This window comes from Natrix helvetica (genome assembly GCF_964273705.1).
Source record: "Natrix helvetica genome assembly, chromosome: 4".
Lineage (NCBI taxonomy): Eukaryota > Metazoa > Chordata > Lepidosauria > Squamata > Natricidae > Natrix > Natrix helvetica.
In genome coordinates this window covers 7,104,489-7,126,100 of record NC_138550.1, presented here as the reverse complement: position 1 = coordinate 7,126,100, position 21,612 = coordinate 7,104,489, and the positions used below count along the sequence as shown (strand labels likewise).

At 44.0% G+C, this 21,612-nt stretch overlaps 1 protein-coding gene across 6 annotated transcripts in view; it reads left to right on the top strand.

The window, feature by feature from the left end:
- Window positions 1–21,612, top strand: part of LOC309390542 (disks large homolog 2) — a 303,450-nt gene that overhangs the window by 222,723 nt on the left and 59,115 nt on the right. For all 6 annotated transcript variants that reach the window (XM_081949959.1, XM_081949958.1, XM_081949963.1 and 3 more), the window contains one exon: window positions 20,794–20,970. In XM_081949959.1, the coding sequence (XP_081806085.1) occupies window positions 20,794–20,970 (177 nt within the window). The remainder of the gene's footprint in view (window positions 1–20,793; window positions 20,971–21,612) is intronic.

Sequence of the window (21,612 nt, the reverse complement as noted above, 5' to 3'; positions counted from 1 at the left end):
TTCGCTGGAGAAATCTCTCCTTTGTTCTAAGTTGCTTCTCTCCTTGATTAGTTTCCATCCATTGCTTCTTGTTCTGCCTTCAGGGGCTTTGGAGAATAGCTTGACTCCCTCTTCTTTGGGGCAGACCCTAAAATATTGGAAGACTGGTATTCCTACCACCCCTAGTCCTTCTTTTCATTAAATGAGACATGCCCAAATTCCTGCAACTGAACTTTAACTAAGTAAAAAGATAAAGGTTCCCCTTGCACGTTTGTGCTAGTCGTTCCCGACTCTAGGGGGCAGTGCTCATCTCCGTTTCAAAGCCGAAGAGCCAGTTCTGTCCGATGATGTCTCTGTGGTCATCTGGCCGGCATGACTAACCACCGAAGACGCTGTTTCCTTCCCACCTATTTTTCTACTTGCATTTTTACATGCTTTCGAACTGCTAGGTTGGCAGAAGCTGGGACAAGTAATGGGAGCTCATTCCGTTACACGGCGCTAGGAATTCAAACCGCTGAACTGTCGACCTTCTGATCGACAAGCTCAGCATCTTAGCCACTGAGCCACCGCATCCTTATATTCATTAAATTAAACATACCCAAATTCCTGCAACCGAACTTTAACTACCAAACTTTATTACCAAACTAAGCTAGGTGACATCCTCAGCTCTCGACCTGTCTAATTTTTTGAAGGCAAGTCGTTTCACTAATTAATTGTTCTCACCGTTGGAAAATTTCTCCTCAGTTCTAAGTTGCTTCTCTCCTTGATTAGTTTCCACTCATTGCTTCTTGTTCTGCCTTCAGATGCTTTGGAGAATAGCTTGACTCCCTCTTCTTTGTGGCAACCCCTGAGATATTGGAACTCATCTATCATGCCTCCTGTCAGGGGAAAAAATGCCCTGGGGAAATCTGAGATCAATGGACCGTGGCTGATTCCCTTCCGCATATCTTTTGAGATATTGAGAAAAATAAAAGTCTTCAAAAATCTTCTAATTAATAAACAAACTTTAATAATAAAATAAAAAGTAAATGAAACAGAAATAACTAATGGTTACATTTTGATAATGAAAGCTACGTCTGCCAAGCTGGCAGCCGAACAAAGAAGAAAAGAATTTAGTTCTGGAATGTGTAAACGCATGCGCAATAAATCACTTTCAGATAACATTTTGTTTTATGACCTGCGCAATAAAGCTTTCTTAGTTTAACTCTTGAGTGTCAGTTTAGGCAGTTCAGGCCTAGCAAACTTTTTAACATCGTGACACCTCCCCTAATCCTTCTTTTCATTAAACTAGAGATACCCAGTTCCTGCAACTGCTCACAACATAAGGGAGGTCTTCTAGTCAACCCCCTGCTCAAGCAGGGAGCCCTATACCATTTCCAATGAATGGCTGTCCAATCTCTTCTTAAAAACCTCTAGTCTTGGATCATTTACAACTTCTGGAGGCAAGTTGTTCCACTGGTTAATTGTTCTCACTGTTGGGAAATTTCTTCTTACTTCTAGTTTGCTTCTCTCCTTGATTAGTTTCCATCTGTTGCTTTTTGTCCTGCTGTCAGGTGCTTTGGAGAATAGCTTGACTCCCTCTTCGTTGAGGCAGCCCCTGAGATATCGAAACACTGCTATCATGTCACCCCTGGTCCTTCCCTTCATTAGACTAGACATACCCATTTCCTGCAAATCTTCACGGTATGGTTTAGCCCAGTGGCACCATGGATTGATTCCATGGAGAGAGGTTTTTCCATGGACCGGAAGGGGCATGGTTTTGCATGCCGCCTGCATCCTGTGGATGGGGCTTTGCTTGTTTGCATGGCTGGATTTCTGACAAGCCATGGACTGGGGGTTGAGGACCCCTGGTTTAGCCTACAGCTCCCCTAATCATCCTTGTTGCTCTTCTCCGTACTCTTTCTAGAGTCTCGACGTCTCTTTTATATTGTGATGACCAGAACTGGATTCAATATTCCAGGTGGGGGTCTTACCAAGGCATTACAGCTCAGGCATGCTGATTGGGGAATTCTGGGAGTTGAAGTCCACCCTCCTGAAAGTTGCCAAGGTTGAGAAACACTGGTCTAAGCTTCATATGCTTCCATTCTGTGCTAAGGCAACCTCTCTGTGTATTGGGGAGCTTTCCATGGTGCTGATTTTCACCATGACTTAGGACTCAAGCTCCAGTCCTTGGGTCATTAGAGGAGTATGCTGTATACAGGTAGCCCTCAACTTTCGGCCACAATTGAGCCCAAAATTTCTGTTGCTAAGTGAGACATCTCTTAAGTGAGTTTTGCTCCATCGCTGCAGTTGTTGAGTTAATAACACAGTTGTTAAGTGAATCTGGCTTCCCCCAGGGACTTTGCTTGTTGGAAACTGGCTAGGAAGATTGCAAATGTCAACCACGTGATCCCAGGATGCTGCAGCCATTGTAAATACATGTTGATTGCCAAGCACCCAAATTTTGATCATGTGACTGGGACACCCATGATTAGGGACAATGATAACAACACTGTCATAACCACTAGACCAAACTGGTTTTTCTTCTCTTCTCCTCTCCACTCCTCTTCTTCCTTCTCCTCCCCCTTCTCTCTTCTCCTCTATTCTCTTCTTCCTTCTCCTCACCCCTTCTCTCTTCTCTTCTCTTCTTCTCCTCTCCTTTCTTTCTTCCCTTCCCTTTCCCCTTCTCCTTTCTACTGTACTCTACTGGACTGGATTGGACTCTCCACTCCTCCCCTCTCTCCTTCCTTCCTTCCTTCCTTCCTTCCTTCCTTCCTTCCTTCCTTCTTTCCTTCCTTCCCTCTGCTCTGCTCTGCTCTGCTCTGCTCTCCTCTTCTTCCTTCTCCTCCCCCGTTCTCTCTTCTCTTCTTTTCTTCTCCTCTCATCTACTCTCTTTTCCTTCTTCCCTTCCCTTCCCCCTTCTCCTTCCTATTCTAGTCTACTGTACTGCACTCTCCATTCCTCCCCTTCCTTCCTTCCTTTCTTCCCTCTCCTCTTCTTCCTTCTCCTCCCCCTTCTTTTCTCTTGTCCTCTCCTCTTTTTCCTTCTCCACCCCTTCTATCTTCTCCTCTCTTCTCTTCTTCCTTCTCCTCACCCCTTCTCTCTTCTCTTCTTCTCCTCTCATCTACTCTCCTTTCCTTCTGCCCCTTTCCCCTTCTCCTTCCTACTCTACTCTACTGTACTGTACTCTCCACGCCTCCCCTCTCTCCTTCCTTCCTTCCTTCCTTCCCTCTCCTCTCCTCTAGATAGAATGAACAATATTTTCATTTCCGAGTTGAATTTGAACCAGCAGGCTTTTAAGGTATCATTCAATGATAAATACAATGGTCTTTCAGAAGACCAGTATAGCAGTATGTATAAGAAACATTGGTATGGCCTGAACGATGCTTTGCAAAGGGTGGGCGCAGCATTACCTGGACAGGTGTATCTACAGAAACCATATTCTGGTTTCTTCAGCTGCCTTGGCCTTTGACGGGCAGGTACTAATGAATGAGAAGGATGTATGGTCAGTGGTTTCAATCAATCATTAGCTGCTCAGTCAATTCCAGCTCTAGCTTCATTCTCACCATCATCGATTTTACACCAAGATATGTTGAGAGAAGGTAGAAAACATTCATTTAAAACTGGAACAGCTAAAGGATGAATCTAGGTTGTCTCCATAGTGAGCCGAGGATGAGACAAAAGGTTGTAGCATGAGATCATGTCTCCTAAACATGGTTAAGGGGAAAACTTCATGCTTTGTTTAGCAGAAAGTGCCTAGGAGCTCATAATTCTTCTGACGGAAAAAAAAATCCACTTAACTGTTTGTATCAGGACAGAATAGATTCAGGACAAGTAGTCCCCGATTTGCCACTTACTGATGAGGACAAGTCCTCGAGGTGCCACTTACTGACGATTCAAAACTATGTCAAAAGTCAGTTAATGTCCGCTGCCACCTTATCCTTGTTTGTGCTTCGTTGCTATGCGGTCATGAACTGTGGGGAAGGGGAGCGAAGGGGGAAAGGCCTGGGGAAAATGAAAGTAAGTGCTGTATCTTCTTGAGATGCTGCCTCAAGGTTGACTTAAGCACCAGGGCATCGCTTAATGACCGCAGCATTTGCTTAACAGTAAAGTGTGCTTAGCACTTGTACATGGACTTAATGATGGCCATGAAAAAGATTGTAAAATCAGGTCTGGTTACATCGTGACCTACCTGACAGCTGTACCAACTTACAAACTTAACTGCGAGACTTTACGTTGTAACTCAAGGACTGACTGTAACAACCTTCTCTGTTTCAACCTAAAGCTCTCGTGCTATAGCAGATTTGTTCTTGAATATCACCAACGTCAGGGATGTAGCATCCATCACAGATTTTTGAAAGCTGTAATGTCTTTTATTTTATGACATCATGATCAAAGCACCCAGAAGGCGGGACAAGAAGCAATGGATAGAAACTAACCAAGGAGAGAAGCAACCTAGAACTAAAGAGGAATTACCTGACAGTTAGAACAATTAATCAGTGGAACAGAAGTTGCCTCCAGAGCACCACTTAAGGGTGCTCCATCACTGGAGGTTTTCAAGAAGAGATTGGGCAGCCCTTTGACTGAATTGATATGTGGTCTCTTGCCTGGGCAGTGGGTTGGACTAGAAGACCTCCAAGATCCCTTACAACTCTGTTATTCTATTCATTCTTGAACTGGGAAGCTCACCTGAAGAGGATTTATAAAGCAGATTTTATAGCTGTAACAGAAAGGATATTTATTTACAGTAAATAAATCTATCTATCCATCTATCTCTACCTCTCTATCTGTCTATCTATCATCTCTGTATCTCTCTTTTATCTAGCTAGCTCATTCGTGTGTGTGTGTGTGTGTGTGTGTGTATGTATATATGTATGTGTGGGTATGTATGTATGTATGTATGTATGTATGTATGTATGTATGTATGTATATATGTATATGAGAGAGAGAGGATAGAGAGATGATAGATAGATAGATTATCTATCTATTCTCCCCCCTCCCCCTTTCTTTCTCTCTCTCTCTCTGTCTCTCTCTCTCATATATATGTGTGTGTGTATATATATGTGTGTGTGTATAGATAGATAGATAGATAGATAGATAGATAGATAGATATAGATATATACAGATATTTAGATATATACAGATATATAGAGATAGATAGATAGATGATAGATAGATAGATAGATAGATAGATAGATAGATAGATAGATGATAGATAGATAGATAGATGATAGATAGATAGATAGATGATAGATAGATATAGATATATAGATAGATATAGATACACACACACACACACACATATAGATACATACATACATACAGTATATATATATATATATATATATATATATATATATATATATATATATATATATATATATATATATATATATATATATATATATATATATATGTATATATGAGCTAGGCTAGATAGAGTGATGAGACAGATACGGAGATGATAGATAGGTAGGTTGGTAGGAAGGTAGAGATAGATAGTGATGATAGATATCGATGATAGATGATAGAAGATAATAGATAGATAGGTAGGTAGGTAGGTAGGTAGGTAGGTAGGTAGGTAGGTAGGTAGGTAGGTAGATAGATGATAGATAGATAGATGATAGATAGATAGATAGATAGATAGATAGATAGATGATAGGTAGGTAGGTAGGTAGGTAGGTAGGTAGATAGATAGATAGATAGATAGATAGATAGATAGATAGATAGATGATAGGTAGGTAGGTAGGTAGGTAGGTAGGTAGGTAGATAGATAGATAGATAGATAGATAGATAGATAGATAGATGATAGGTAGGTAGGTAGGTAGGTAGATAGATAGATAGATAGATAGATAGATAGATAGATAGATAGATAGATAGATAGATGATAGGTAGGTAGGTAGGTAGGTAGGTAGGTAGGTAGATAGATAGATAGATAGATAGATAGATAGATAGATAGATAGATGATAGGTAGGTAGGTAGGTAGGTAGGTAGGTAGGTAGGTAGGTAGATAGATAGATAGATAGATAGATAGATAGATAGATAGATAGATAGATAGATAGATGATAGGGAGGGAGGGAGGGAGGGAGGGAGGGAGAGAGAGAGAGAGAGAGAGAGAGAGAGAGAAACTTTCCTTCCTAATGCTCAGCATGTGAATTCTCAATGAAAGAAGTAAGGGTTAATATACTTTATGCATTTTTTTAAAAAAGAAGTGGTCCTCAAAGTTTTCAAATGACTCCATTTTTGGAATAATAAATATGCCGCATGGTGCTGTCAGCAATACATGCACTTTAGTGAACTGCTGAAAATAGAGCTCCCGCAGTGCCTTTTGCTAACAGCTGGTGGGAACTTGAGTCAAAAAATAGCTTTTACGGATTAAGTCTGGGGGAATATCACCAGCGATGCCAGACAACCTAATTTTATTTGTGTTTTCTTTTTGTTTTTTGGGGGGGAGGTGCAAAGAACAAATGTAAATTAATTGCACCTTTTTACCCTGTCTTCTTTCAGGAGGCCAAATCTGGGGAGCTAATTTTGCAAAAGACTTACAGATGCATTCTAGGATGTTGTTAAGTTTTAGTGTTCGAAGTTACAACAGCACTGAACAGCTGTTACAACAGCACTGAAAATAGTGACTTAAGGACAGGGGTAGGTTCCGGCAGTCACCACTGCCGGTTCACTCATGGGTGCACGGCGCATGAATGCGCAGTGCAATAAAATTGTTCTGTGCATGCGCAGAAGCAAAAAAACAAGATGGCGGTGGCCGCCCAGAGAACCAGTTCGGGGTGTGTGGCAGGCCTGGGTCACTGCCAGTTCCAGCGACCCAGGCCGCCAAACCGCTACCAGTTCAGCCAAAGCGGTCCGAACTGGTAGGAACCCACCACTGCTTATGGACTCTTTTTCACACTTACGACTGTTGCGGCAGCCTCTGTGGTTATGTGATCAAAATTTGAGCCCTTGGCAACTGGCTCCTATTTATGACGGTTGTAGGGTTCTGGAGAGAGGCGATCCCCTTTTGCGATCTTCTGACAAGCAAAAGTCAACAGGGAAGCCAGATTCGCTTAACAACGGGGTTACCAACTTAGCAACGGCACGGATTCACGTAACACTTGTGGCCTGAAAATTGTAGAATGCAAAACTCACTTAAGAACTGTTTAACAGATTAATGGAGTTGGAAGGAAGGGACCTTTTAGGTCATCTACTCCAGCTCTCCTGCCCAAGCTGGAGATCCTACAGCAATTTTTGACATGTTGACGTTTCTTTCTGAGTTCAGTCTCTTCTTGAAAGCCTCCAGTGATGAAGCTCCCACAACTTCTGAAGGCAACTTCTGTTCCATTGGTTGATTGCTCTCACGGTCAGAAAATTTCTCCTTATTTCCAGGTTAAATCTCCCCTTGTTCAGTTTCCATCCATTATTCCTTGTCTGGATCTCAGGTGCTTTGAAGAATAGCTTGACTCGCTCCTGTCTATGGCAGCTCCTCAAATATTGCAATGCTGTTATCATGTCTCCCCTGGTCCTTCTCTTCACTTGCTTAGCAACAGAAATTTTGGGCTCAGTTGTGTCGTAGATTGAAGACTACCTGTATTTAGCTTGGTTTGTTGTGTGTAAAAAAAAGGAGCGGATTTTGATGGTCTATGGAGGGAAGTATGCAGTGGAGTACCCCAAGGCTCTGTTTTGGGCCCAGGACTCTTCAACATCTTCATCAATGATTTGGATGAGGGAATAAATGGGGAACTCATCAAATTTGCAGATGACACCAAGCTGGCAGGAATAGCCAACACTCCAGAAGATAGGCTTAAGATACAGAAGGATGTTGACAAACTTGAACCTTGGGCACTATCTAATAAAATGAAATTCAAAGGTGAAAAGAGTAAGGTTCTACATTTAGGCAACAAAAATGGAATGCACAGGTACAGTATAGGCGATACCTTGCTCAGTAGTAGTAACTGTGAAAGGGATCTTGGAGTCCTAGTGGACAACCATTTAAATAGGAGCCACCAGTGTTCAGCAGCTGCCAAAAAAGCCAAAGCAGTTCTAGGCTGCATAAACAGAGGGATAGAATCAAGATTACATGAAGTGTTAATACCACTTTATAAGGCCTTGGTAAGGCCACACTTGGAATACGGCATTCAGTTTTGTTTGCCACGGTGTAGAAAAGATGTGGAGACTCTAGAAAGAGTGCAGAGAAGAGCAACAAAGAGGATTAGGGGACTGGAGGCTAAAACATATAAAGAATGGTTGCAGGAACTGGGTATGTCTAGTTTAATGAAAAGAAGGACTAGGGGAGACATGATAGCAGTCTTCCAATATCTCAGGGGTTGCCACAAAGCAGAGGAAGTCAAACTATTCTCCAAGGCACCTGAGGGCAGAACAAGAAGCAATGGGTGGAAACTAATCAAGGAGAGAAGCAACTTAGAACAAAGGAGAAATTTCCTAACAGTGAGAACAATTAATCAGTGGAACGACTTGCCTCCAGAAGTTGTGAATGCCCCAACACTGGAAGTCTTTAAAAAGATTTTGGATAGCCATTTGTCTGAAACGGTATAGGGTTTCCTGCCTAGGCAGGGGGTTGGACTAGAAGACCTCCAAGGTCCCTTCCAACTCTGCTATTGTATTGTATTGCCTTCAGAAGTTGTGGCTGTGTTGTGGTCTGCCAGCGGCCAACAGAGCTGGTGGCAGACTCGGACAGTAAGGAGGTTGGGGAGGAACATGGGCCAGTCCTGGAGTCTTGGGAAGGCTCTGTGTCAGAGGCAGAGATTGGGCCAGGGCCGTCTGACAGTTATCAGCTGCCTTCAGAGTCAGACATCAGTGAGGCAGAAGAACAGTTGGAGCCTGTTCCCAGTGTGTGCATAAGCAGAGTTGCCATACGAAGGAAACAGCTAAGGAACAAGGGTTTACTTGGGAGTAAGGCCACAGGTGGACGGTGAATGGCCCCTCCCACAGGGAATAAAAGAGGAGCGAAAGGGGAGTGGAGTTTGCAGGAGACAATTAGTTCATTCCTGCATTCTTGACAAGTATTGCGGCATCTGAAAGATATCGGCCTGGGCACTCTCCAAGCCAGATAAAGGTCAGTAATTGTGAACTATCTTGTAAGAATGTGGGCCAGGACTTTGCTGGAGAGGAATTCACTGTAAATTAAATAAAAGGAGTTTATCGGGACGAGGACTCAGCTTCCTGCTGCTGGGGAAACCTAGGTCAGAACAGGCTGCTCCATCACTGAAGAATTTCAAAAAAGAGACTGGACAACCGTTTGTCTGAAATGATAGGGTCTACTGCTCGAGCGGGGGGGGGACTAGAAGACCTCCGAGGTCCCTTCCAACTCTTATTATTCTATGTTCTATTTCATCACTGCCTCCTTATCCTCTCCCGCAAGGGCTTGGGCAGGATGAAATGTTCCCCTCCACCAACTCTGTTGACTGGAAGCAAACTGTTTTATGGTTTATTTCTGCCTGGAAGATTATTTGCAAAAATAAAATAAAAATTGCTATAGGGATAGATTTTTTTTCAACATCGCCTAAAAGCTATCAGGAAGTGATCGTAGAGATTCCTTTCCAGCTGTGTGATTTAGGACCTTTTAAAGCTTCTGAAAATCTCTGAGGGCTACGTTTCCATTTTAGCGTTTCCCCCCCCCCTTCCATCTCGTTTTATCCTCCCTAACTATAATTCTCCATTGTGCTTGTCTTTTGCCCATTAAAGCCAACAGCCGAGGAGTTTATTGATTAAGTGCTAAGATTTCCAACGCCTTCCATTTCAAATTGGCTCTGATCTGGAGAGGATAGGGGGGTACCCGACATATAATAACTCTTCCCATTATATTTTAATAGGTCTGTTTTTCGAACCAGGATGAAAAATATCAATCCGTTTGTGGGTTTGTTGGCTGCATTTTCCTTTGGAGGGGGCTTCCCTCAGCGGGTGGGAATTAGACCTAAGAGTGTGCTGGGATTCAAATAATTTAATAACCGATTCTCTGCCCTAATGACCAGCTGGGTAGGTGTGGCTCAGTGGTCATGTGACTAGGTGGGCGGAGCCAACTCAACGTCACTCAGGTCGATGGGCGCTTCGCCTTAGCTGTTACAATGTAATCAGGGTTAACCGGAGAGGCAGTTTCTGTAAGCAGGGCACTAAAGATTAGGCTAGAAACAACACCAGAACATTCCTTTCTGCCTTCCTTACAGGATTAGCCCTGCAAAGTGGGGGAAAAAAACAAAAGGAGATTTCTTCCAACAACCGGTTCTCCAAATTGCTTAGAAAGTTAACAACCAGTTCTCCCGAATAGGTGCGAACTGGCTGAATCCCACCACTGCAAACACTGGCTTTTGAAAAAGGTCTCATTTCGTGGCTCTGCCAGGCAGACGTTAAGAAGAGAATATTTGTAGCTCAGGGTGGAAGGAGGAGACTGCAGGGCCCTTGGTGTTCTCTGAGCTTGATTGTTTTCTTGCAGACGTTTCATTACCTAACTAGGCAACTTTATCAGAATTAGAAGGGTTTGCAGCTGTGGTGGGTTGCAGGTGGTACGCCCTGGTACGGGCGTACCGGAGCCTGCCCGGAGCACCGGATACCGTTCCGGTACGGTGCTTCAGAGGGCCCGCCCCTCCACCCGAGCTCTTTACCTGTCTTTTAAGGCTTCCACGCTTACGCGCATGCCACATACAGCGCCTGCGCGACACTCCGCGGAGCAGCTGGAGCATCGCAGAGGCGCTAAGACGTGGACGTACCGGTTGAAACAGGATCCCGAACCCATCAATGGTTTGCAGAGAGGAGGAAGGAGGAGGACTGTGGGGTCCTTTCCACTCCCTGCAATTGGTGGTTTTCTTGCAGATGTTTCATTACCCAGCTAGGTAAGGGTTAGGGTTAGGGTTAGAAGAAGTGAGGGAGAGAAAAAGGAAAGAGAGAGGGAGGGAGGGAAGGAAGGAAGGAAGGAAGGAAGGAAGGAAAGAAGGAAGGGGAAGTGAGGGGAGAGAAGGGGGAGAGAGGGAGGAAAGAGAGAGGAAGGAAGGAGAAGTGAGAGAGAGAGAGAGAGGAAAGAAAGAGGAAGGAAGGAGAAGGCGAAGGAGAGAGGGAGGAAAGAGAAGAAGGAAGGGAGAAGTGAGGGAAAGAGAGAGGGAGAAGGGAAGGAAGGAGAGGCAAGGGAGAGGGGGAGGGAAGAAAGAAAGAGAAAGAGAGGAAAGAAAAAAGGAAAGGAAGAACGAACGAACTGAGGCTAACACCAGCAACCATTTATCTCCCCATAAAGGGTATGACTGGCAACGTTCAGTGTAATGCCATCGTTCTTTTGAATTTGGGTGAGTCTGTCCCACAGTAACAAAATGTGCCTACCGCATTTTTTCCCCAAAACCCCAAATATAAATAACATGAGGCTGGCCTTGTCTGAACCAACCATTCAGGCCTCATGCAGCTTCCTCTGCATGACACCTAATGTTATAGCTCATCAAATAAGCTTTTGTATTTAGAAAAATGAAACTAACATTCATAACTCATCAATAGTTCTTTAAAAGCGATTTGAGGCTCCTGGGATACAAGGCGCTCGAACAATTATTTGGTTTTCAGTATCTACCGCAAGCAATCTGTTCATGTTAATATTAGTGTCTTAAACAATTATGGTTCTACAGGCCAGCACAGAAGTCTTAAGCAACTAGCAGCCTTCGGGATATTAAATATGTTCCTTTCAATGAAGAGAAAGAAGCGAGTTCAAAGATAGGGGGGAATTAGATATTTTGCAAAGTGAATCATTATAACGGAGAACGCATAGAATTTAGCTGCAGATGGGGAAACAGTAGCTAAAAATAGAGATGCTCTCAGCGCAAAGAAGGCAAAAACTTTTAAACTGTGTAGGATTCACACGTGTATTGTATGCACCCAACTATATAAGGAGGGCAGTGGGCACGGACTAGCTTCAGAACGGAGAAACAAGGAAAAGGTAACATTCTAGAGCAGCGATCACCAACTGGTGGTCCATGAGAAAATTTTGGTGACCCGCAGAAAAATTATTTGCATTTTTTATATTGCACTAAATCAGGGGCCGAATACGTGCAATGAATGTTTGTGTTTCTGCAGAGACTCTCCCCCTTCGGGGTCTTTTTGTGTGGGGCAGAAATTCTGACTTGGGGTCTGCTTCAGCCTCCTGGTGCAGAGTTTTGGGTGAAGGCTGGAGGGAAGTGCCGCTGGGGGCGAAGAGCTGGAGGGCCTCGTTCCAGTGGGACTGCATCATGGCCTGGAACTGGCTGACCATCTCAGCCCGCTGAGCCTCTCGGCACCGGTACCTGATCTTGCACTCCCACAGGACTTCCCTCTGCTTGGGAAGCCTATGCTCCTAGTCCTCAGTGAAGTGCTTCTGGTGAGCCTCCTTCTCGATCAGATCCAATTTGAACTGAGCCAGCTGTTTTGCCAACTCTTTCTCCTGGGGGCTGCTTAGCTCCAACAACTGCTTCCTGTTGGGGCCCTAAGAAGCCCGGGCTGGCAGGGGAGGAGGGGCTGGGAGGGGAGGGGCGAGTAGAGGCTGGCGAGGCGCCCCTCGATGTGAGTGACATCGAGTTGGCCATTCCCACCCAGTCACGTGACCACCTAGCTACATCCAGAAGCAGAGAAAATAAAGAGATTTGTCTTTTCAGAAGTGATGAGGCTAGATTCTAATGTTTATTTGTTATTTGTTTATTAGATTTTTTTCCCAACCCGTCTTTATTGCTTTATAGGTAACTTAAGGCAGCAAAATACAATACATAATATTCTTTCCTCCTACTACAACAATCCTGTGAGTTGGGTTGGTTTGAGAGAAAGTGGCCCAAGATCACCCAGCCAGCTGTCATGCTTAAGGAGGGACTAGAATTCATAGTCTCCTAGAGATTCGCCCAATGCCACCCATCTAGCTTCATATCTAAGGCGGGATTAGAATTTATCGTCTCCTAGTGATTGGCCCAATGCCACTCATTTAGGTTCATCTCTAAGGCGGGATTAGAATTTACAGTTTCCTGGTGATTGGTCCAATGCCACCCACCTAGCTTCATCTCTAACTCAGAACTAGAATTTACCGTCTCCTAGTGATTGGTCCGATGTCACCCACCTAACTTCATCTCTAAGTCAGAACTAGAACTTACCGTCTCCTAGTGATTGGTCCAATGTCACCCACCTAGCTTCATCTCTAAAGCGGAATTAGAATTTACCGTCTCCTGGTGATTGGTGCGATGTCACCCACCTAACTTCATCTCTAAGTCAGAACTAGAACTTACCGTCTCCTGGTGATTGGTGCGATGTCACCCAGCTAGCTTCAGAAAGGAGAGGGAGAGGAGAGGAGGGGGAGGGGAAATGGGAAAGGAAAGGGAAGGGATTTTTCTTTCTATTCATCTCTCTCTCTCCCTCCCTCCTGCTAAACTACTGGCAATCTCAACTTCTGTCTTGATTTTCAGTAAAGGTCATTGTCTAAATGGCTTGGTTAAAAGAGTGAATGCCTGCCTCTGATTGAACTTTTCTTTGGGATTTTTTCTTCTTTGAATTTCTCTCTGCTGCAATTACTTCGATAGTTTTTCTGTGCTGTAGGGATCTTGAACAATCAGAGATCTGGCCATCCAGCCCACTGCTCTGATTCTATTAATGGACAGGTAGTAGTAAGCCTCCTGTGTCTGCTAGGAATAAAAATGAAGCCTCCCTACATCCCATTGCTTATTCCCATAAGGGACGCGGTGGCTCAGTGGCTAATAATAATAATAATAATAATAATAATAATAATAATAATAATAATAATAATAAAAAATTTGGATTTATTAGCCGCTCCCTTTCCAAGTAGGACTCGGGGCGGCGTACAATGGAGCATATAACATGAAACATATATAACAACACCAAACGTACATACATACACAACACACATACATACACGGAGGAGGAAGCAAATTACATCAATAGACAGTTAAAAATCTGCTTTAAAATACCCCAATTGTAAAAACCCAATAAAATTAATATTTAAGAACAATTTAAAAACAGTTTGGAGGAATGGGAAAATTACGATTGCGATTGAGCCAGGCCGGATAATTGAAAGAGGTGGGTCAGCTAAGACGCTGAGCTTGTCGATCAGAAAGGTCGGCGGTTCGAATCCCCAGCGCTGCGTAACGGAGGGAGCTCCCGTTACTTGTCCCAGCTTCTGCCAACCTAGCAGTTTGAAAGCAAGTAAAAATGCAAGTAGAAAAATAGGAACCACCTTTGGTGGGAAGGGAACAGCGTTCCATGTGCCTTCGGTGTTGAGTCATGCCGGCCACATGACCACAGAGATGTCTTTGGACAGCGCTGGCTCTTTGGCTTTGAAACGGAGATGAGCACCGCCCCCTAGAGTCAGGAACAACCAGCACATATATGCAAGGGGGGGAACCTTACATCCCATTGCTCATTCCTACTGTCTGATTTTCACTATCCAAAACTTTTAGCCACCAAGGGAAGCCAGCAATTGTGATTTGCAATTTCTCCCTAGAACCAGACATTGCCATTTCCAACACAATAGCCCTGATTTTAGGCAGGCTCCTTCCTAAATCATAACCATTTTTCCCCCTTTTGTTAAAGCCTGCAATTTTTAACTAATTTTTCTCAAGGGAAGTAATTTAAAATTGCTATAATATCCTGCCCTTTTTAAACTCTAGTTTCCAAGAAAACTCTCCAGGTAGTCCTCGACATACGACCCGCAACGGAGCCCAGGTTTCTGTTGCTAAGTGAGGCAGGTGGTAAGTAAATTTCGCCCCCCATTTTATGACCTTTTTTTGCCACGGTTGTTAAGCAAATCACTGCGGTGGTTAAGTTAGTAGCGTGGTCGTGAAGTGAATCTGGCCTCCCGTTGATTTTGCTTGTCCGAAGGTCGCAAAAATGGGTGCAGGTGACCTCTGCAACCGTCATAAATAGGAACCAGTCGCTGAGCATTCAAATTTTGATCACGTGACCACGGGGAGGCTGCAGTGGGTGTGCAAAACGGTCATAATGTTCTGACCGGCTTCCCCAGCAGCACAGAGCCGAGTCCTTGTCCCGATAAACCCCTTTTATTTAATTTATAGTGAATTCCTCTCCAGCAAAGTCTTTCCTCTCCCACAGCCTTTCAAGATAGTTCATAATTACTGTCCTTTATCTGGCTTGGAGAGTTGCCAGGCCGATATCTTTCAGACGCCGCAATACTTGGCAAGATTGCAGGAATGAACGAATTGTCTCCTGCAAACTCCACTCCCCTTTTGCTCCTCTTTTATTTCCTCTGGGAGGGGCCATTCATTTTCCACCTGTGTCTTTACTCCCAAGTCAACCCCTGTTCTTTAGCTGTTCCTTTGTCTGGCAACTCTTGTGCATGCGCACACTGGGAACAGGCTCCAGCTGTTCGTCTGCCTCACTGATGTCTGACTTCGAAGGCAGCTGATAACTGTCAGACCGCCCTGGCCCTATCTCTGCCTCTGACACAGAGCCTTCCCCAGACTCCAGGACCGGCCCATGTTCCTCCCCAACCTCCTCACTGTCCGAGTCTTCTACCTGCTCCGTTGGCCACTGGCAGACCACAACACAGCCACAACTTCTGAAGGCAAGCTATTCCATCGGTTGATTGTTCTCACAGTTAGGAAATTTCTCCTTAGTTCTAGGTTGATTCTCTCCTTCATTCGTTTCCATTCCTCAGCGGAGCCTTCCCCAGGCTCCAGGACTGGCCCATATCCCTCCCCAACCTTCTCACTGTCTGAATCTGCTGCCAGCTCTGCTGGCCACCACATATGTCTCTTTTTTCAGTGCCATTGTAACTTTGGTCACTAAATGAATGGTCATAAGTTGAGAACTTCCTGTAATGTACAAATTCCCTTGTCTTGCTTTTTTTTTCTGCCTTGGGGGGCTTCAGCCCTTTCCGTCTCTACCTCCCCTTTAACCAAATTCACATTTTTTTGAGATACTTGGGGCAAGATCCTATCTTTTGGGTTGTTATAATCTAAAGTGGCAAAAGATATGGATGGTGAGAGACCGAGGGGGGTGCGAGAAAATAAAACTCTCCACGGCTGAAAATGTCCGCGTCAAAAATTTCATTTTATTATCATCTCGATAAAAACATACCTTCGGGTTCCCACTTTTGAAAAGTGCCTTCCGAGGCAAAGCGCATCCTCCGATTTAGCATAAAGGGGTTGAGTAGCTCTACAAATGACCCATGCCATTCAAAACGGTAATACTTAAGGCTGCCAATTATTCAATAAATGATACTAAACGTCCTTTGGCGGGAGACGGATTGCGCCCCGAAGTGCAAGCAGACCAAATAAAGAAGATTTATTTCCCTCACCTGCGAGCCTCAATCTCCTACGAGATGGCGGGGTACTTGTTTTATCCACTTTGGTGTGACAAATTGAAATCCATATATCAATGCTGTCACGTCAGTAGGAATAAAAAGGATGGTTTTGCACTAGAATTAGTCTTAACTGTGCAGGGAGACAAAACTGCCTTTTGATGTTAATTCAGAAAACCACCAGTTTTCAGATTAAATAAATGGGCTTCACTCAGTTGCTAACCTGTAGGCAAGTTAGAATAGGAAGTCATTAGCTGTGGGTCCCATAAAGGTAGAGTAATTCTATTTTCTTGCCTGAGCATCAGACAAACAAGAAAATTGGATTTGGGATGATTCATCCTTACCAGAAAGCTGCAGAATACTTGGAGTTGCATGAAACCACTGTCTCATCCTGCAGGCCAATCTGTATTCTACAAATATATTTAAAAGATACTGACAGTCGTGAATTTCCTTTCAAAAAAGAGTATTTCTCCCATTTGTTGTTGTTGATGTTGATGATGATGATAAAGTTATTACTTAAACTAAATCAAACTTTGATCCGGGAGAAGGGACAAGGCATCTGGTTGATTTAAGTCCACCTAAACTCTAGCCAGGAAACCCAGCTATTGTCAGGGTTCCAAATAGCATCCAAAAGTAAATCAGAGTCCAAAGCAAAGTATTGCTCAAAGTTTCAATTTATTAAGAGAGCGAGATGTTGGTGCATCTGGGAAAACCTGCATCTGAAAGCTTCCCAGTTTTCCCCGCCTAGTTGAAAGTTCAAGATCTTGCTTCCATACTCCATCACATGGTCCAATCTTCAACTGCCATACTGGCAGTTCCACCTATCCACTTCCGGTCAGGTGCAGAGGTGCAGAGACAAAGGATGACCTTGGCTTTCTAGAAAGAATTTTGTTATGGCTACATAGCATCTCACTCCTTACAATCCCCACTCCCATTTCCCCACAATAGAAAAGGCATAGCAGAATAATAGAAAGTGTGGCAGGCCAAAGAAAAGCTGGCTGCTATGTTGACCCAAATAAATCAGAAGCTTAACTTAAATAACTTAGAAACCTAAAGCCACTATTCTGAAGGATATGCTATGCTTGGCAAGTTTTCTTAAGTAAAACCTACTCGGCTACTTTACTGTTTTGGGTGTCCCAAAGGTGCTTTTTTCAGGAGGCAATTGGACTTTGATTTTTTTATTTTGAAGATGTTTCCCTTCTCATCCAAGAAGCTTCTTCAGCTCTGACAGGATAGTGGGGAATTGGAAGGGTTTATATTCCTTGCAGGCAGCTGGGGATCACGTAATCCCCTTTTGAGACTACTTGACCAGTAAAGTCAACGGGGAAGCCAGATCCACTTAACAACCGTGTTACTAACTTAACAGCTGCAGTGATTCACTTAACAACTGTGGCTGGAAAAGTCATACCTGTTGCTGGACAAAACTCCATGCTATAAACGTTTTTTGCAGAATCTCATTTGTCAGCAAACAATGAAGCAGCTTTTCAAAGCTTCTCCAGTTTCTTAGGTGGAGATTTTATTCGTATTAGATTGCGTTGTTGTTAGTTGCAAAGTCATGTCCAGCCAATCGCGAGCCCATGGACAACGTTCTTCCAGGCCTTCCTGTCCTCTACCATCCTCTGGAGTCCATTTAAGCTCACACCGACTGATTTAGTGACTCCATCCAGCCACCTCCTTCTCTGCCATTCCCTTCTTCTTTTGCCCTCCATCTTTCCCAGCATGAGGCTCTTCTCCAGGGAGTCTTTCTTTCTCATTAGGAGGCCAAAGGATTTGAGTTTCCTCTTCAGGATCTGGCCTTCTAAAGAGCAGTCAAGGTTGATCTCCTCTAGGACTGACCAGTTGGATCGCCTTGCAGTCCAAGGGACTCGCAGGAGTCTTCTCCAGCACCAGAGTTCAAAGGCCTCCATTATATATCTAAGTATTTTCTTTCCATCTTCTCCTTAACAGAAGTATTCCTATCCAATCAGCCTTTGCAGCCCCCAATAGCAATGAAGCCATCGAGCAGAGGGTGATTGTCACGATGTTAAAAAGTTTGCTAGATATGAACTGACTGAAACTGACACTGAAGAGTTAAACTGAGAAAGAGTTATTGCGCAGGTCATAAAAAGTTATCTGAAAGTGATTTATTGCGCATGTCTTCACACATTCCAGAGTTTTCCTTCTGATCTTTGTCCGACTGCCAGGAAACTGGGAGACGGAGCTTTTTTAATCAAAATGTAACCATTAGTTAGTTTTGTTTTATTTACTTTTATTATTTTCGTATTAAAGTTTGTTTATTAATTAGAATATGCTGCTCAAAGACTTTTATTTTATTTTCTTAACATCTTAATGATATGCTGTTGGGAATCAGCCCGGTCCATAGATCTCATTTTTCTTCAGGGTGTTTTTTTCCCCTGACAGTGATTCACTCATTCAACTGGTTGGGCTTTTTCATTGTACTTTAATTAGCTTTGCCCATAATGAAGTCACACAAGGCTCAGCCAACTGGATTTATCAGTCGCAAGAGCCCTTGGGGTGAAATGAAATCTTTGTGGAATAAAGTTCACAAAATGCTCTACAGGTTGTCCTGAGTTGGGACCACAACCGAGCCCAACATTTCTGTTGCTAAGCAAGACAGTTGTCAAATGGGTTTTGCCCCATTTAACAACCACCCTTGCCAGCGTTGTTAAGGGAGTTGCCAAGTGAATTAAAGTGAACAGAGGCGAAGAATCAAAATCACGTGAAGTCTTAGTACTGCTATATAAAGCCTTAGTAAGGCCACACCTGGAACACAAATTTTGGTCACACTGTAAAGCGGTATATAAGTCCAAGTGCTATTGCTCTACACCCCCTTTCCTTCCTTCCTTCCTTCCTTCCTTCCTTCCTTCCTTCCTTCCTTCCTTCCTTCCATTCTTCTTTCCTTCCTTCCTTCCTTCTGCCTTCCTGCCTTCCTGCCTCTCTTTCTTTCTTTTTCTCTGTCTCTCTTTCATCACTTGTTGTATATCTGGTGGCACAGTGGTTAGAATGCAGCATTGCAGACAAACTGCCCACAGCCAGGAGTTTGATTCTCACCAGCTCAAGGCTGACTCATCCTTCCATCCTTCTGAGGTGGGTAAAATAAGGAACCAGATTGTTGGGGGAAAGATGCTAACTCTGTAAACTGCTGGTAGGTAGGTAGGTAGGTAGGTAGGTAGGTAGGTAGGTAGGTAAGAAGGAAGGAAGGAAGGAAGGAAGGAAGGAAGGAAGGAAGGAAGGAAGGGAGGGAGGGAGGGAGGGGCGAGCCATGCTGGTGCAGTGGTTAGAATGCAATATTGCAGGCAAACTCTGCCCACAGTCAGGAGTTCAATCCTGAGCAGCTCCAGGTTGACTCAGCCTTCCATCCTTCCGAGGTCGGTAAAATGAGGACCCAGATTGTTGGGGGCAATAGACTGACTCTGTAAACCGCTTAGAGAGGGATGTAAAGCACTCTAAAGCAATTTGTAAGTTCTATTGCTATTTGAGTGAACTCGGAAACTTTTATTCCTCGATAAAGGGGGGGGGAAGGAAAAGCCCAGCACCCACCAACTCAATTCTCCTCCTAAGAGACTAAAAACAATTTCTTCCTCCCCAGCCGAGTTTGACCTTAGACGGATATTCTCCGCTTCAAACATGATTTCGCCGTAGCCGTGCAGGCAGCCGTCCGGCGACACTTGCTGTGCTGACACCCGTTTTGCAGCCGTTTATTTCACTAGGCTGAAGGGATGGTCGTCTTATTTGATGGCTCTTAACGAGGCATAAAAGTGCAGTGGGCCGCAAAGGACGAGGATTCTCATGTTCGTAACTGTTCGTAACCATTTGCTCCAGCTGAAAAGACATGGAAGATTTTATGCTAGGACAACAAAAACAAAGCCCTTTCTCTCTGTCGCCGCCTTGCACACGTTCCTAACCAGTTTACTACCGGTTCGCTGAGAGGGTGTTTTGCGCGCATGCTGCATGCTACAACCCATGCGCCGCGCATTGGGTTACAAACATTTGTTTAGACCATATGAAGTTATAACGGCACTGGAAAAGTGATTTATGAGTGATTTTCCCACTTAATGACCATTGGGCAGGTGATGAAAATGTGAATGCTTGGCAACTGGCATGTACCTATGACGGTTGCACTGTCTTTGGGGGGGGGGTCACGTGATCACCGTTTCTGACCTTCCCAGCCAGACCTTCCCCAACCAAAGTTAATGGGGGAAGCCAGATTCGCTTAATGATGGCGTGATATACTTAACGACTGTAACGATTTACTTAATGACTGTAGCGATTTACTTAATGACTGTAGCGATTTACTAAACAACTGTGGCAAAAATGGGGCAAAGCTCCCTTCACAACTCCCTGGCTTTTAGCAATGGAAATGTGGGGCTCCATTGTGGTTCAGTCAATCAAAATAGAGCTGGAAGGGACCTGGGAGGTCTTCTAGTCCAGCCCCCTGCTCAAGCAGTTGTAAGTCAAAGATGACCTGTACTTGAATTTTGATCTCCAGATGTTCCTCTCTGATGATTGCCGAGTGCTGTCCTGGTTGGGTTTAATCAAGCCATCCTTGGTGTCTTGTCTTCCAACAGAGCCATGTTCGACTATGACAAAAGCAAGGACAGTGGCCTCCCCAGCCAAGGACTCAGCTTCAAGTATGGAGATATTCTCCACGTTATCAACGCCTCCGATGACGAGTGGTGGCAAGCAAGGAGGGTCATGCTGGAAGGCGACAGTGAAGAGATGGGAGTTATACCTAGCAAAAGAAGGTACGTCGTGTCCTCTTCTCCCTTTTCCTTCCTTCCTTCTTTCCTTCCTTCCTTCCTTCTTTCTTTCTATCCTTTCTTCCTTCTTTCCTTTCTTCTTTCCTTCCTTCCTTCTTTCTTTCTATCCTTTCTTCCTTTCCTTCTTTCCTTCCTTCCTTCTTTCTTTCTATCCTTTCTTCCTTCTTTCCTTTCTTCTTTCCTTCCTTCTTTCTTTCTGTCCTTTCTTCCTTCTTTCCTTCCTTCTTTCTTTCCTTCTTTTCTCCCTTCCTTCCCTCCTTCCTTTCTTTCTTTCCTTCTTTCTTTCTCCCTCCCTTCCTTCCCTCCTTCCTTTCTTTCCTTCTTTCTTTCTGTTCTTTCTTTCTTTCCTTCCTTCCTTTTCTCCTTCCCTCTTTCCTTCCTTCCTTTTTTCTTTTTTTCCTTCTTTCCTTCCTCCCTTCTTTCCTTCCTTCCTTCCTTCTTTCTTTCTTTCCTTCCTTCTTTCTTTCTGTCCTTTCTTCCTTCTTTCCTTCCTTCTTTCCTTTTTCCTTCTTTCTTTCCTCCTTTTCTCCCTTCCTTCCCTCCTTCCTTTCTTCCTTTCCTTCTTCCTTTCCTTCCTTCCTTCTTTCCTTTCTTCCTTCTTTCTTTCTGTCCTTTCTTCCTTTCTTT